Source organism: Myxine glutinosa, chromosome 6 (genome assembly GCF_964187855.1).
Source record: "Myxine glutinosa chromosome 6, kmMyxGlut1.1, whole genome shotgun sequence".
In the NCBI taxonomy this organism is placed as follows: Eukaryota; Metazoa; Chordata; class Myxini; order Myxiniformes; family Myxinidae; genus Myxine; species Myxine glutinosa.
This window is the reverse complement of record NC_136266.1, coordinates 29,970,890-29,986,886: the sequence shown is the minus strand read 5'-3', so window position 1 is coordinate 29,986,886 and position 15,997 is coordinate 29,970,890. Positions and strand designations below refer to the sequence as shown.

At 39.7% G+C, this 15,997-nt stretch overlaps 1 protein-coding gene across 2 annotated transcripts in view; it reads left to right on the top strand.

Annotated features, from left to right (window-relative positions):
* Window positions 1-7,977, top strand: part of LOC137429676 (uncharacterized) — a 155,519-nt gene extending 147,542 nt beyond the window's left edge. For both annotated transcript variants that reach the window (XM_068119800.2, XM_068119799.2), the window contains exon 10: window positions 6,242-7,977. In XM_068119800.2, coding sequence (XP_067975901.2) covers window positions 6,242-6,297 — 56 coding nt within the window. In that variant the 3' untranslated portion in view covers window positions 6,298-7,977. The remainder of the gene's footprint in view (window positions 1-6,241) is intronic.
* The last annotated feature ends 8,020 nt before the right edge of the window (window positions 7,978-15,997 follow it).

The following is a 15,997-nucleotide window of genomic DNA, read 5'->3' as shown; positions in this document are numbered from 1 at the left end:
GTTTAACAAACATCAGGCAAATTATGCCATTGTGGAAAAAGAGACCATTGCTCTCCTGCTAGCGCTTCAGCATGATGAGGTGTATCTGGGAACTATTACCTTTACTATAAAAGTCTTCACTGATCACAACCCCTTAACCTTCATTCAAAAAATGAAAAATAAAAATCAGAGGTTGTTGAGATGGAGCTTGTCTTTGCAGGAGTTCAACTTGGAAATTGAGCATGTAAAGGGCAGGGACAATGTTGTTGCTGATACTTTATCCAGAGTGAACTAACGTTGAAAATTCCTGTAGGTTGTTTGGAAGTTTTGTTGCTTTCTTCTGGGGAATATTAATTATTGTTGCTCGCGCAAGTTGATCATTTGGGTGTGAGTTTTACTTTTGTTTGTTAAAGAGGGTTTTTGCATGAAAATAAAGTTTTCACTATGTTCAAACTTTCTTTTTTGAGGGTGGGGAGTGTTACGGATTCGTCACTTCCGTCGTTGTGGTTTTCATCCACTGTAAGCATTTTTAGTTCCATGTACTATTCTTGGCATAGTTTGAGTGAAATGGAAATAACTGTTTTCAAAAGGGAAAAATTAGTGTTTTAAAAGAAAAACGAAATGGATCGGGAGAACCCGGAAGGGAGGAAGAAGAAGCGAGAGCGGAGCAAGTGAGGTCGGGAAGAAAAGCCGAGCTGCTTTGAGGTCTCGAGCAGACGCTGGCGAACGTGGGTCACGAGCGAAGATTGGTTTTCCCAGGAAAGGGATTCCTGTGACATAGTCGTGATCGCTGTGACAGATAAACCTGCGTGACGGGTTTTGCGGTTGATTCCGAAGAGAATCGTCGTCGGAGAGCAGGTATGCCTCCATTACGGCCCGCCCACCATTTCGCCTCGCTCCCGCCATTTCGCCTTGCTCCATCCTTTTCACCTCGCTCCAGCCATTTCACTGCGCCCAGCCGTTAGCCTGGTTTGCGTGTGTAACGTGGATTTCGATTGGGAATTTGCGGTTCTCCGTTTGGGAGCCGCTGAACGTTCATACGCGAAGGTGTGATTTCACAGTCGCCTTTTGGGTGCACCTTTGCGGCTCTTCGGCAGCGTTGACTGTCAGCCGACCTGGATTCTGGTCTCGATACGACCTGTTTATTGTGATCACAGGAGCGTGGATCGACTTTGGCCTGGTGTTGGGACAGAGACTTTGGGGAATGTTACTTTTCGCTCATGTGGAGCACAGTGAGTTATTGAATAAGAAACTGATGGGACCATCATAGGAATTATGTGGTATTTTGGTTGTGCAATTGAAAGTATATTGTACTTGTGCTGTTATTCTTGTGCGACATTAATACAATACTTGTTTTTTGGTAACATTTGGTTGGTGTGGTTTCACCATTGGTCATTGACACACATAATAACACATCTTTCTGCCGTGACTCCTTTCGGGGCTCGGAGGTACACCGTGACCGGGGTTTGGGGAGGAGCACGTAACAGTGCCCCCATCTTGCCGACGCACCATCAGGTAGTCAACGGTTGTCGTCGACCCACCTGACGTGTATGTAACAAGCTTATAATCCGCTTTCTGGAACTGAGTATTACAAATCAACAAACCAGCTACATCAGCAAACTCCAAAATCCTTTCACCTTATCCATTCCTCACACCATATCCGTAACCCCCATGAACTCCCTCAAAACCGTCTATACTCCTTCCCACATGGCCATTTAGGTCTCCTCCTACCACAACAACTTCCTCATCTTTCACGGTTTCCATCAGCTTCTCGAGTGCACACCAGAACTTGTCCTTCTCTATGTTGATTGATATATATATATATATATATATATATATATATATATATATATATATATATATATATATATATATATATATATATATATAGTCAGACCACCAGATTCTTGTAGCAGATGCACTAAACATCTACTCCGTTCAAAGGCGGAACCGCGTGTTTCACCGTTTTCGCTTCCGGGTTGATCGTTTATCAGCAATAAACCGCTGGAAATATACCTTTATTGGACACAGTTACAGTTTCGTCTTATATTTCACCCACGGACGGAAAAATATACGATCTTTCGTTCCATCACAGTGGCATTACCTGTTATGACAGTTGAAGCCTGAATTTTGCTTCGCACTCGACGGTCATTTTTCGCGATTCCGCGGCAACAGTCGCCTGGTGGCGCGCTAGTCGCTACACGTGTTTGTTTTGGATTTCCGGGAAGTTTGGGCCGGTGTTGACCTTGGTTGGGAACAGTGTCGGGAAATTTATCGAATTTATGACTTCAGTTGACTATGGATTCGCAAGGCTCAGTTTCTTCAGTGGTTTCTGCATCTGGAGTCTGGATGTGACTGGCTTGATTTGATTCTGCCCGCACCCAAATTGTATGTGGAAAATGACGTCGAGGACCTCGAGGAGACGGTGAAAACCTATTTCGATTATGCCGACACTGACCCCGAGAGTGACACCGACTCCCCCGAGGTCGAGGCATTGGCAGAAGAGTCTGCGCCTGACGAAGATGAAGCTGACGAGTGGTACGACCTGAGACCAGAGGATGTCAGTGAAACTTTGGTAGGCAATGGCAATGCAGTGCACTAGATTCACCCCAGTCGGCCCAGACCCAGTCTCCAGATCTCATATCATCTACTTTGTTGAGTGGTCAGGGCCTTAATATCTTAGGCATAAATGACCACTAATGGAATTATTTTAATTCTCCAGATCATCTAAGTGGCAGATCTGACATATGATATAAATGTGGTTGTACTTATGCCCCCCATTAGGAGGGCCTACTGCTAGTGTATGGTTATCTATAAAGGTAATCATAACATTATCATGTTGCAGATTCAGAAATAATTATTTGGGAAGACCGGCTGTGGCTGCTCCAAGATCTATGGTCAAGGTAACCCCTGCTCCCAGGTGATCAGGTTGGTCCCAGCCATCCAGTACAGGGAGCATTGTCGCGGGATGGAGAAGAAGGTCCTGGAGTCGGCTGTCAAGATGCAGCTGATGGCCCACCATAGAGCTGGACCAGTAACTGATGGCAAGGGTCACAAGACACAGTTAAGAGAATGACCTGACCAGACATACTACTTCCAGTCATCAGATGGTCAGCTGTTCTTCAACTGGGGCAAGTTCTTTGCCCCAGTCTTCCGCACGATCCCCAACATTACCCGGTACCACCACTTCCAGTTCAGCGCCCAGGAGCCTGGGGTTGTGTATCTTCGGGAGCTGGCTGATCAAGATGAGGTATCTTTCCAGATGCTGTGCCAGCCGGACACCAGGTTCCTGGAGGGTGAGCTGCCCGAGTCGACCATCAACAAAGGGATCCCGCTTGATAGGCAGTGGTACCTCCATGAAAAAGTGTGGCCATACTGCCCTCAGGAGACCGCTGACCTCGTCTGTCCCCTGCCAACGGAGCCAAAGCCTGCTGCTGCTGCACAGCAACATGGGCCAGCTGGTGACTCTGCTGCTGTTGGTGGCAAGTGTGCCAGGCCAACCTGCTCTCACTGTAAGCAGGCAGGCCATCGCAGAAGCAACAGGGGTGTTGTGACCTGTCCACTACTTATATGACAATCTGATTCATTTTGTTGACTCATGACTGATAATGATTGAGACAGTCATTATAGTTTGTGCAATTGATAAGACCTGTGCATGCTGCTCAGTGCTGTGCATCTAGTGTGCATGATATTTTATTCGTATGCTAGACAAAGAATATCGTTTACTGAACAATGCTGTACTTGTATGTACTTTGTGAATTAGGCTCACAAGATAATGACTTGACCTTTGAATCACATTTCTGGCTGCCAACTTAATATCCCGTGGGGTTTTCAAGTGTAAGTAGTATGATGCCACATGCATTTCTTGTCCTTCATGGACAAGTCAATCCTAGTGTACATACTTCTTGTAAATGGTGCTTCACCAAAAATGTGTGTGAAAATTCTATACATGTAGGCCTACTCGTCATTTTGCCTTGACATTTTGGCATGACAGCTTGGGCTAGCGTACAGATGGCGGGCGATGATTTACAGCATTTGTGTACAGTTGCAATGCAGATTATGCTTGAAGATTCAATACAGATTATGCTTGAAGATTCAATGCAGATTATGCTGTACATAATAAATACGGCAGTAGTGGAATAGAAGAAACGTGCGTGTTTGTTTCCCATAAATTCCAATTAAAATCAGTGCTGGTCACAACTTATTTGCTAGGGAAAAAAGTGAAAAATACAGAATATTGGCAAGGTGCCAAAAAAATAATTGGCACTCGGCCAATAACTCTTATGGTACTTTTATTTCCTTTACTTGTCCAACATCATGCTTGAAAAAAACCTTGAGAACCCTAGAAATTGAATCTGATTGTAAATTACTGGTTGGTATTTTTTGTGAAATTTTCTAGATTTCCTGGCATGAAAAGTTGAAAAACTTGACATTTTGGGTAACACATGAATATTTAAATTTTTGTTTTCATGAATTTGTAATTGCCCAATTTGACCAACCCTGCTATTTTATGAAGTTACATGGTTGGTACTTTAATGCTGCAGGTATAATTCTAAATCCATAATTTGAGCATCTGGTACAAGAATCTGGTGGTCTGACACACACACATATATATATATATATATATTTATATATATATCTATATATATATCTATATATATATATATTTATATATATATATATATATATATATATATATGTATGTATGTATGTATGTATGTATGTATGTATGTATGTATGTATGTATATATGTATGTATGTATATATATATATGTATGTATATATGTATGTATATATGTATGTATGTATATATATATATATATATAGATATATATATATATATATATATATATATAGATATATATATATATATATATATGTATGTATGTATATATATATATGTATATATGGGCCCTGTATGAAGCTTCCGGTCTTGAAAGCAAGTAGGATTGAAAAAAGCTTCCGGTATGAAGAGGACGCAGGCGTCACATGCTCGCCGCTTCTTCGACCGGGCCACTGTCAGTTGCTTTCTTTTTTGGTGGTCGTGCGGATTTTTTGGCCATTGAGTCTGCCCTCTGCATAGCCCCGGCTCTGCTGCCTGCTTCGCCTGCCCGGCTCCTTCGCCTGCTCGCTGTTTCCTCGGGCGCGCTCTCGTGGGTTGTGACCATCGCAGCGGTTTGGTGGCGGTTTCCCGCCGTGATCAACCTTGGCCTCGTGATCGTCTCTTTGCTCCTGCCTGCCCTCTGCTTGGTCCCGGCTCTGCTCCTGGCTTCACCTACCTGGCTCCTTCGTTTCCTTGGGCCTGCTCTCGTGGGTTGGGACAATTGTTTCACCTCCTCAATCTTGGCCTCGTCTCGTCTCTCCGCTCCTGCCTGGCATGGCTCTGCGGTACTCCGCCGCAAGGCTCCTTCTGCTCAATACCCGCTCCACCCCATCATGCATCTCTGCCATCAAATCAAATGGACTCCTTCGACGACCCAGGTACATTCACCGTGGCTCCGGTCGTAAGTTTGTTTATTTGCAATCAGGTCACTCCATCCCCGTCCTCTGGTCGGCTCAGCGCACTCTCACTCTTCGTCCCAGCGCACCTGGTCACAGCAACGCACACGATCGCACGTCCTGCCTACGAACCCTGGCTAAATCACCTGAATTCATCCCTGCTGTTCAAAACAACATCAAGCTCACCCTGTTCAACACCCGGTCCCTCAACAACAAATGCCTCATCCTGAACGAATACATCCTGGATAACAAACTGGACTTTCTCTGTCTCACCGAAACCTGGCAACAACCTCTGGACTACTACACACTCAACCTCACCACACCCAATGGATATTCCTACGTCAATAAACCACGCTCGGAGGGCCGAGGTGGTGGAATTGCTGTTATCCACCGTTTTTTAAAAAATTTTTGTTGGAGCTCTTAAAGTCACATTTTACATGAGATATGACACATTTCAAACTGTATTTCCCATGTGCACGCACATGCATTGACATGTTATCAGAAGTAAATACATTGTGTGGATTACATCATTTGTGCATCTGATCAATTGCCAGTAACCATTGTGTAAAACTGAATGTGCAGCAACTAAATGAAGATGTCCAAATGTCACACGTCCATGCCCGTGGGATTCCCACGGGTGACCCCACTAGTATATACATGTTGTCCTTTTCCCGAAACAGAAAAAAAAATCATTTCTATGATCTATATTATTTTGAAACATTAAGCAAAATCCTCCACTAAACTCTTGGCTTTCTTATTTCAGGAATGTTTCGGATACGAGTCATCTCCTATTCAGATAGTGGAGATGTGTTGGAGTAAGTAGCCAAGCCGACCGAAGAAACTGCGAATCAACCTGCCTCAACCAGTCCCTTTTGAACTGTCCTCTGCCTCGTCCAACCGTAATGAATTGATGCCGTGTCGGGTCAATCGATGTTCCAGCCGTTTACTCTCCAGCTATGCTGTTTTCCAGCCACGTACATACTTCGTCTCTCTCGGGATCTTGCACAGAGCAACTTGCAATTCCTCACTTCCATTGCCTTGTTTTATGGATACCTTTCAATTTTATTCAAAACAAATTTTCGTTGAACAAACATTTGGTAATCGTTTAATTGTTTACTGGAAATGCACGTCCAGTTTTGTTTAAAAAAAATTAATAAATTGTTAATGGCACCGAACGATTGTGCCCCCTGCATTGAAATGCACAACACTCAGGCTTTCTGCTGGCCAAGTGCCAGTATCATTGTGAATCCTCTTCGGCACAAAGTTTGCCCCCCTCTCCCCTCTGCATCCCCCATTGGTTTCTTCCGCTCTGGCCCATATCTGTGATGGCTGTCAGTTATGCTCTGAAGTTAAATCATTGGGAAGTGAAGAACTTTACTTTTTTTTCTTTATATATTTTGCCCATTTACTTTGTTTATTTTGTTTGGGAAATGTAAGAATGCTCTCGACGTTATAAAAAGAATGCATTATTAAACATGGGGTTCTATTTGGCATTTTTATCGCATGTTGTTGGGTTTTTTTGGGGGGGGAGGGGAGGGTTGTAATATCCAATGTTCAAAAATAGCCACTTTGGACATTGTTCTTCTCTCTGCTGCCTCTTTATTTAGTGATTTTAAAATGATTCTTTCAATTGTAGGTGTTATTGTTTGGTTTTTTTTTTCTTAATGTTTTTTTTTTTTCTCCATCTTGTCCGGTTTTTTTTTTTTTGGGTATCTTTGCAGGGTTATAGGAAATACACTTTTCAATCTCGAGGTTTGGACAGGAAACGCTTTCAACATGTAATTGTGAATGGCTGGGGATTGGAAGAAGGACGAATTCAGCTCAGCATGATTTAACTTCCATTCAGGAGTGGATCGTTTCGGATCTATTTATCAGCATGGTCGGTGAACAACCATCTCGATGACAAGTGGGGGACAATAAAAGGTTAAAAGTCTTCAGAATGGCTTGTCTGTCTATCTCTGTCTAGAATGGCTTGTCTATCTATCTCTGTCTGTCTCTTTCTCTCTGCTGCATATCCAAGTGAACATTCGAAAATGGTATTTTTGTTTCACTTAAGTTTTGTTTTCCTCAACAAAGTTTTATTTTTTAAAATTTTTATTTTTTTGGCATGTTGCAAAATTGGTTGTATTTTTGAACCTGGAGTATTTGGGATTCTTAATTGATTTGCCATCTCTGATCCCTGAAGAAAATCCACCACCAATCAAAAGGTAGTTTTCCGTAGTCATTGGATTAAAAAAAAAAAAAGCCTTGCTGTCCACCAATATATCTATTTTTCAACAGTGCTTATGGAGTATTGCAATTTTCTGCTTTGTTGATCATTTGAAACTGTTGGTGGTTGATGCTGTTCAATTGTATAATATCCTGAGTATTCAATTTTTGCTGAGATTTTTAATGCCATTTAAGGGCTTTGATGTATTTCTACTTGTAAGATGAAAATATTTATGTATTTAAGATATGATCTGCACAAAACTTTAATAAAAAGACAACAGAATAATTGGATCCTTTATTTGTGTTGCCATGTTTTGTAAAATGTGGGTGTGTACAGCTCATCCTAAATCCTGTGATTGATGCTGTGAAGAGGAACAGGTTGAGATGGTTTGGTCATGTGTTGAGGAAGGATGAAAGTGACTGGTTGAGAAGAGTGATGGAAATGAATGTAGAAGGAAGTAGAGGATGGGGAAGACCGAGAAAGACTTGGCTAAAGATGGTGGAAGAAGAAATGTGGGCAAGGGGGCTAACAAGGAGAGATGCAGAAAATAGGGCAAAATGGAGAAGATTGTCATGGCCCGCAAGGCTAACGCCTGCTCTAGCAGGGAAAATGGCCTTAAAATGCGTGTTGTTGTTGTTGTTGTTGTTGTACAGCTCATCCTAAACCTTCTTTCGAATGAGAAAACGATCCCACTTTTCCTTGCTGGGATCAATCTTAACTGTTCAATCAGCATGATCAAAATGGAATACTGCTCTCCCCTCTGGGCTGGTGCTCCTGCCTCACACCTAGCTCGCCTTCGCACTGTTGAAACCAAAGCATTCAGAATCATTGGAATCTCCCGCGATGAAGCTAACTCCAAGGGCCTCTCACTCACTCACCGCAGGCAGGTTGGTGGTCTTTCCGTCTTCTACCGACTCCTCTCTGGCCTTGCCCCCCCAGCTCTCTCTCTGGGCTCTGTCCCGCAAATATTCCTACAGGTCGCACAAGATCTGCCTGCAACCCTCTTTTGGTTAAACTGCCAAAATCAAGACTCTCTGCTCACCTTCACTCCTTCATTCCTCTTTTCTCCCGCCTCTGGAACAAACTCCTTCACTCTCTTCAATCCCACTCCACCCTCCAAGTCTTTAAAACAGCTGTTCACCACCATCTCTTATCTTCCCCCATCCAAAACCTTGATCTTTTCTACCCCCGCTAATTTCACCCCAATTCCCCTTTTTGAAATACCAACTTCTGTCCTGGAAGTCCTTGGTGTCCTTGTGCTTTATACTTCTCCCTCCCCCCCCCCCTTCCCATGCCTCCTCCCCCCGGGCCCTCTCCCTTCCACACATCTCCCTGCTCTCGGATGTTGTGTTTGTGTGCTTCCCCTTTTCTCCCCATCTTGTCTTCCGCTCCCTCTTTTTGTGTATTTTGTTTGTCTGGTCGATTTGTTTGTGAAGTAAATGTTAGCTCTTTCACGAGCCTCGATTCAGTATAGAAAAAAAAAAAAAAAAAAAAAATCTTACTATAATTCACCAAATGTCCGTCCGTCTGTCTGTCTGTCTGTCCGTCTGTTCGAAGGCACTGCAAAAACGGCTGAACCGATCGCAAAGATATTTTGTGTGGGTAATCCTGGGATCCCCAGGAGTAAAATAGGCTATTTAGTTTTACCAATTTCAGCTTTAGTCTCCAGCATTCTCATGTTTGGACTCCCGCATAACATTCGCGTTCGCATAACGTTCATTGTTCTCATTGTGACGATGTTGTTTTCCCGGGTGCCGCACAAACGGCTGCACCGATCGCTGCACAGACTCGATCGGACTCGGTGACCTCGGACAAAGACCTTTTATAAGGACACGGGTTGAATCCCTGCTTGGGAGAATTCTAACCCATTTCAACTGAAGGAAACACGTATCGGGACACATACGACAAAACATAACAACAAGATAACATAACGACGACATGTCGTATACGACATAGCGATTGTGAACACGATTATCGATCACGATTCACGATCACACTCATAGTGTATCGATCAATGTGGGACATTTGGTGAATTATAGTGAAATACTGTTTCGATTTTGATGATTTGCGTGTGATATGATTTAACAGATGTTTATATGAATCGTATAAAATAAAAAAAGCCTTCAATTTCTGAGATTTTACCTTTTCATTTGGGACTCCCAATTGAAGCCCCGCCCATAGGGCGGTGGGTACCGTTGTGGGCGTTGAATCCCTGCTTGAGAGAATTCCATCCCCCTCACCACCATCACGGCCGTCTATCCAACTTACAATCCCAACAGATATGCGGAAAGGACGACCCAAAACCAATATAAACATCATTAAACATCATTAAAAGTAAATAATGACCTCGGCCAAAGTTCAAACGACATGGGTTTAATCGCTACATGAGAGAATTCCACATAGCTATTTGGGTGGTGAATACGCTAACAGATCGCTGTCTCCATCGATCTTGCCAAGGCCGTAACACCTATCGGCTCCAAAATCCTTTTAACTGTTCATTTGGTAGTTTTTCCAATGAAGGAAACATTAACAATGTTGTTAAAAGTTTATTTTGTGATTAATTGGAGTTATGTTGTTTGGAATGAAAAAGAGACATCGAGTTCAAGTGAATGACGATATGCCGTGATGGTTTCTACTTTCTGAACGTGAACTTCGCGGATCGCCATATGCAGATTCGCCACGGAGCCACGATCGATGTTTCTATACGTGAACGTACCCATTTGTTTGCGAACGGGTACGTTTTTCACGTCCTTCACGAACTTGCTGTCCATGTCTGACGTGTGACTGAGGGTGCTTCAGGAATGTGGAATTTATTGGTTTCATGCTTTAGCATTCGCCGTATCTGCATTGCCCATTTGCTTCTGGCCTCCCACCCGTGCGTAACATCCACACACATGGCACGTGCACGGCACACACGTAACATCCATACACGTGAATGTGTGGAATGTGGGACATTTGGTGAATTATAGTAAGATACTGTTTAGATTTTGATGATTTGTGTGTGATATGATTTAACGGATGTTTATATGAATCGTTTAAAATAAAAAAGCCTTCAATTTCTGATATTTAGCCTTTTCATTTGGGCCTCCCAATTGAAGCTTCGCCCGTAGGGCGGGTACGGTTGCTGGTAGGACGTAAAATAAAGATAGCCGGTCGTTTGGACCAAGTTTCATGTGTTGCACAGTCCACTTTAAAACGCGATTTTCGAAAAAAACAAATCCTCATACATTTTGTAGGGTCCAATAATTGATGGAATTATGTATATGTTTCTGCGAAAAGTTGTGGTTATAGTTTTTTGTGAAATTGGTCTCTGGGAGTTTCAACAGGACAAGTCGCACAATTTTTTTTTATTTTGCCCCGGACCTGAGCTGTCTGGTAGTTGTCGTCGATGGGCGATCTCTGGTCAAACTCTCCCCATTTGTAAATTCGTTTAAAATAACTCCCAGAGTTGAGGTTCGTTCGAACACTATACCATGTACATGTACCATGGCTCCAAAAACTTTCTACCAGCATACACAAATGAAGACCATTTCAAGACCTAGGACTAGGTCTACTGTACTTCAAGTGGAGGCAGCCTTCAAAAAGGAAGCAGATATGGACTGAAACGAATAGTCATAATTTATTTGACTTTGCCGAATGGAGATCAAACGTAACATTGAGTTGACGTCGAACGTGGGCAGAGATTGACGAGAAAGCAGAGAATCCATCGACACATTTGCATCGAATTCTTGCTTTTTAGTTTCATGCAGTTCTCAAGGCTCATGGAAGAGCAAGCAGATCAATTATCAACCAATAAAACAAGATATCAATTAGCAGATCAATTATCGACCAATAAAACAAGTTATCAATTAGCAGATCAATTATCGACCAATAAAACAAGTTATCAATTAGTAGATCAATTATCAACCAATAAAACAAATTATCAATTAGATCGACCAATAAAACAAGTTATCGAATAGCTGATCAATTATCAACCAATAAAACAAGATATCAATTAGCAGATCAATTACCAACCAATAAAACAAGTTATCAATTAGCAGATCAATTATCGACCAATAAAACAAGTTATCAATTAGCAGATCAATGATCAACCAATAAAACAAGTTATCAATTAGCAGATCAATTACCAACCAATAAAACAAGTTATCAATTAGCAGATCAATTAATTGACCAATAAAACAAGTTATCAATTAGCAGATCAATTACCAACCAATAAAACAAGTTATCAATTAGCAGATCAATTATCGACCAATAAAACAAGTTATCAATTAGCAGATCAATGATCAACCAATAAAACAAGTTATCAATTAGCAGATCAATTACCAACCAATAAAAAGTTATCAATTAGCAGATCAATTTATCGACCAATAAAACAAGTTATCAATTAGCAGATCAATTACCAACCAATAAAACAAGATATCAATTAGCAGATCAATTACCAACCAATAAAACAAGTTATCAATTAGCAGATCAATTTATCGACCAATAAAACAAGTTATCAATTAGCAGATCAATTATCAACCAATAAGACAAGATATCAATTATCGACCAATAAAACAAGTTATCAATTATCAGATCAATTATCAACCAATAAAACAAGATATCAATTAGCAGATCAATTACCAACCAATAAAACAAGTTATCAATTAGCAGATCAATTTATCGACCAATAAAACAAGTTATCAATTAGCAGATCAATTATCGACCAATAAAACAAGTTATCAATTAGCAGATCAATTATCGACCAATAAAATAAGTTATCAATTATCGACCAATAAAACAAGTTATCAATTAGCAGATCAATTATTGACCAATAAAACAAGTTATCAATTAGCAGATCAATTATCAACCAATAAAACAAGATATCAATTAGCAGATCAATTACCAACCAATAAAACAAGTTATCATTTAGCAGATCAATTTATCGACCAATAAAACAAGTTATCAATTAGCAGATCAATTATCAACCAATAAGACAAGATATCAATTATCGACCAATAAAACAAGTTATCAATTAGCAGATCAATTTATCGACCAATAAAACAAGTTATCAATTAGCAGATCAATTATCGACCAATAAAACAAGTTATCAATTAGCAGATCAATTATCGACCAATAAAACAAGTTATCAATTAGCAGATCAATTACCAACCAATAAAACAAGTTATCAATTAGCAGATCAATTATCGACCAATAAAACAAGTTATCAATTAGCAGATCAATTATCGACCAATAAAACAAATTATCAATTAGATCGACCAATAAAACAAGTTATCAATTAGCAGATCAATTATCAACCAATAAAACAAGATATCAATTAGCAGATCAATTACCAACCAATAAAACAAGTTATCAATTAGCAGATCAATTATCGACCAATAAAACAAGTTATCAATTAGCAGATCAATGATCAACCAATAAAACAAGTTATCAATTAGCAGATCAATTACCAACCAATAAAACAAGTTATCAATTAGCACATCAATTAATCGACCAATAAAACAAGTTATCAATTAGCAGATCAATTACCAACCAATAAAACAAGTTATCAATTAGCAGATCAATTAATCGACCAATAAAACAAGTTATCAATTAGCAGATCAATTACCAACCAATAAAAAGTTATCAATTAGCAGATCAATTTATCGACCAATAAAACAAGTTATCAATTAGCAGATCAATTACCAACCAATAAAACAAGTTATCAATTAGCAGATCAATTACCAACCAATAAAACAAGTTATCAATTAGCAGATCAATTATCAACCAATAAGACAAGATATCAATTATCGACCAATAAAACAAGTTATCAATTAGCAGATCAATTATCGACCAATAAAACAAGTTATCAATTATTATCAGATCAATTATCAACCAATAAAACAAGATATCAATTAGCAGATCAATTACCAACCAATAAAACAAGTTATCAATTAGCAGATCAATTATCGACCAATAAAACAAGTTATCAATTAGCAGATCAATTATCAACCAATAAAACAAGTTATCAATTAGCAGATCAATGATCAACCAATAAAACAAGTTATCAATTATCAGATCAATTACCAACCAATAAAACAAGTTATCAATTAGCAGATCAATTTATCGACCAATAAAACAAGTTATCAATTAGCAGATCAATTACCAACCAATAAAACAAGTGATCAATTAGCAGATCAATTATCAACCAATAAAACAAGTTATCAATTAGCAAATCAATTATCGACCAATAAAACAAGTTATCAATTAGCAGATCAATTATCAACCAATAAAACAAGTTATCAATTAGCAGATAAATTATCAACCAATAAAACAAGTTATCAATTAGCAGATCAATTATCAACCAATAAAACAAGTTATCAATTAGCAGATCAATTACCAACCAATAAAACAAGTTATCAATTAGCAGATCAATTATCGACCAATAAAACAAGTTATCAATTGGTAGATAAATTATCAACCAATAAAACAAGTTATCAATTCGCAGATCAATTATCAACCAATAAAACAAGTTATCAATTAGCAGATCAATTACCAACCAATAAAACAAGTTATCAATTAGCAGATCAATTATCGACCAATAAAACAAGTTATCAATTGGTAGATAAATTATCAACCAATAAAACAAGTTATCAATTCGCAGATCAATTATCAACCAATAAAACAAGTTATCAATTAGCAGATCAATTATCGACCAATAAAACAAGTTATCAATTGGTAGATAAATTATCAACCAATAAAACAAGTTATCAATTAGCAGATCAATTATCAACCAATAAAACAAGTTATCAATTTGCAGATCAATTACCAACCAATAAAACAAGTTATCAATTAGCAGATCAATTATGTACCAATAAAACAAGTTATCAATTAGCAGATCAATTATAAACCAATAAAACAAGTTATCAATTAGCAGATCAATTATATTATCAACCAATAAAACAAGTCCAAACAGTCCCTGCTTCCCAATTTTGATGTAAACAGGAAAGAGTTCTTACCAGATGACGTTTCGCTTGTGGTCCACAAACCTTCTCAAGCCGAGAGGCCCAGCCAGACTCACGTGGCCGTTTTTACAGACTGATGCGCAACTTGCTTCCCGTCACGTGAGCAGGCATGGGCACATGTTTTGGTTATCAGAATTCGGCAATGTCAATCATCATTGGATTCCAGCAGATTCCTGGTTTTTTAAAATCGGGATCTGCTATATTATGTATGCGTATGGCCAGTTATCTGTGCTTGCCCTCCTCCGGATTGTTTAACGGTCATTGTTGTTTTTCATGGCTCTACCACGTGGCTGGTTCCATCAATGGCCGCCCGCTGATGTGGACGGCGCCTTCCTTCGGGCCATCCTGCCCTGTGGGGCGGACCCTCAAAAATATTTGTCCTTCTCCAGGTATCTGCAGCACACTATAATGCCATGGTCTACATTTCGCCGGACAAACGGTTTGTGCCGTTTCCTTTAACAGCACAGTGCTTTTTTTTGGTTTGTCAGATGCCACAGGTCCTTCACCTGGCCTCACCTGTTACAGGATGTTGCACACAATTCTCTTACCCTATCCTGCTCTGAGGCTTACACTCACCGCCTCCTCGGTGCACATTTAACAAGATGACCCCTCTGCTAGATATCCTATTTCAAGAGTAAGATATTGTTACAAGAGCTAATTCTTAGAGATGTGGTACATGACATACATACTCACTATGAATTATATTTTTTTCATTTATGGTTAATAAGGGAAAGTATGATTTCTAATTAACTTTTTTCAGTCAATTTTCAAACAATTTGATCTTTTGAATGATGTCCCTTTTTATGCCTCTGCCTACGAAGTCGCCGGAGGCATTGTTTTCAGGTTGTCCATAATAGGTTTTCGTTACCACGATAACGGTTGAAGGAATCTTAATCAAACTTGGTACAGGTATGTATAATGAGGTAAAGATGAACTGATTAGATTTTGGGGTCATGAGGTCAAAGGTAGGTCAGAGGTCATGTTAAGTAAAAATCCTGTTACCACGATAACTTGTGAACCAGTGATGTGATTCTGACCAAATTTGGTACAAGTATGTATTATGTTGCAAAGATGAACATATTTGATTTTGGGGCCAAGAGGTCAAAGGTTAAAGTCTGCAATAGGTCTACAACTTGAATGGCTGAAGTGATCTAATTTAAACTTGGTACAGGTATATATAATGATGTAAAGATTAAATGATTAGATTTTGGGGCCAAGAGGTCAAAGGTTAAAGTCTGTAATAGATCTACAACTTGAATGGCTGAAGTGATCTAATTTAAACTTGGTACAGGTATGTATAATGATG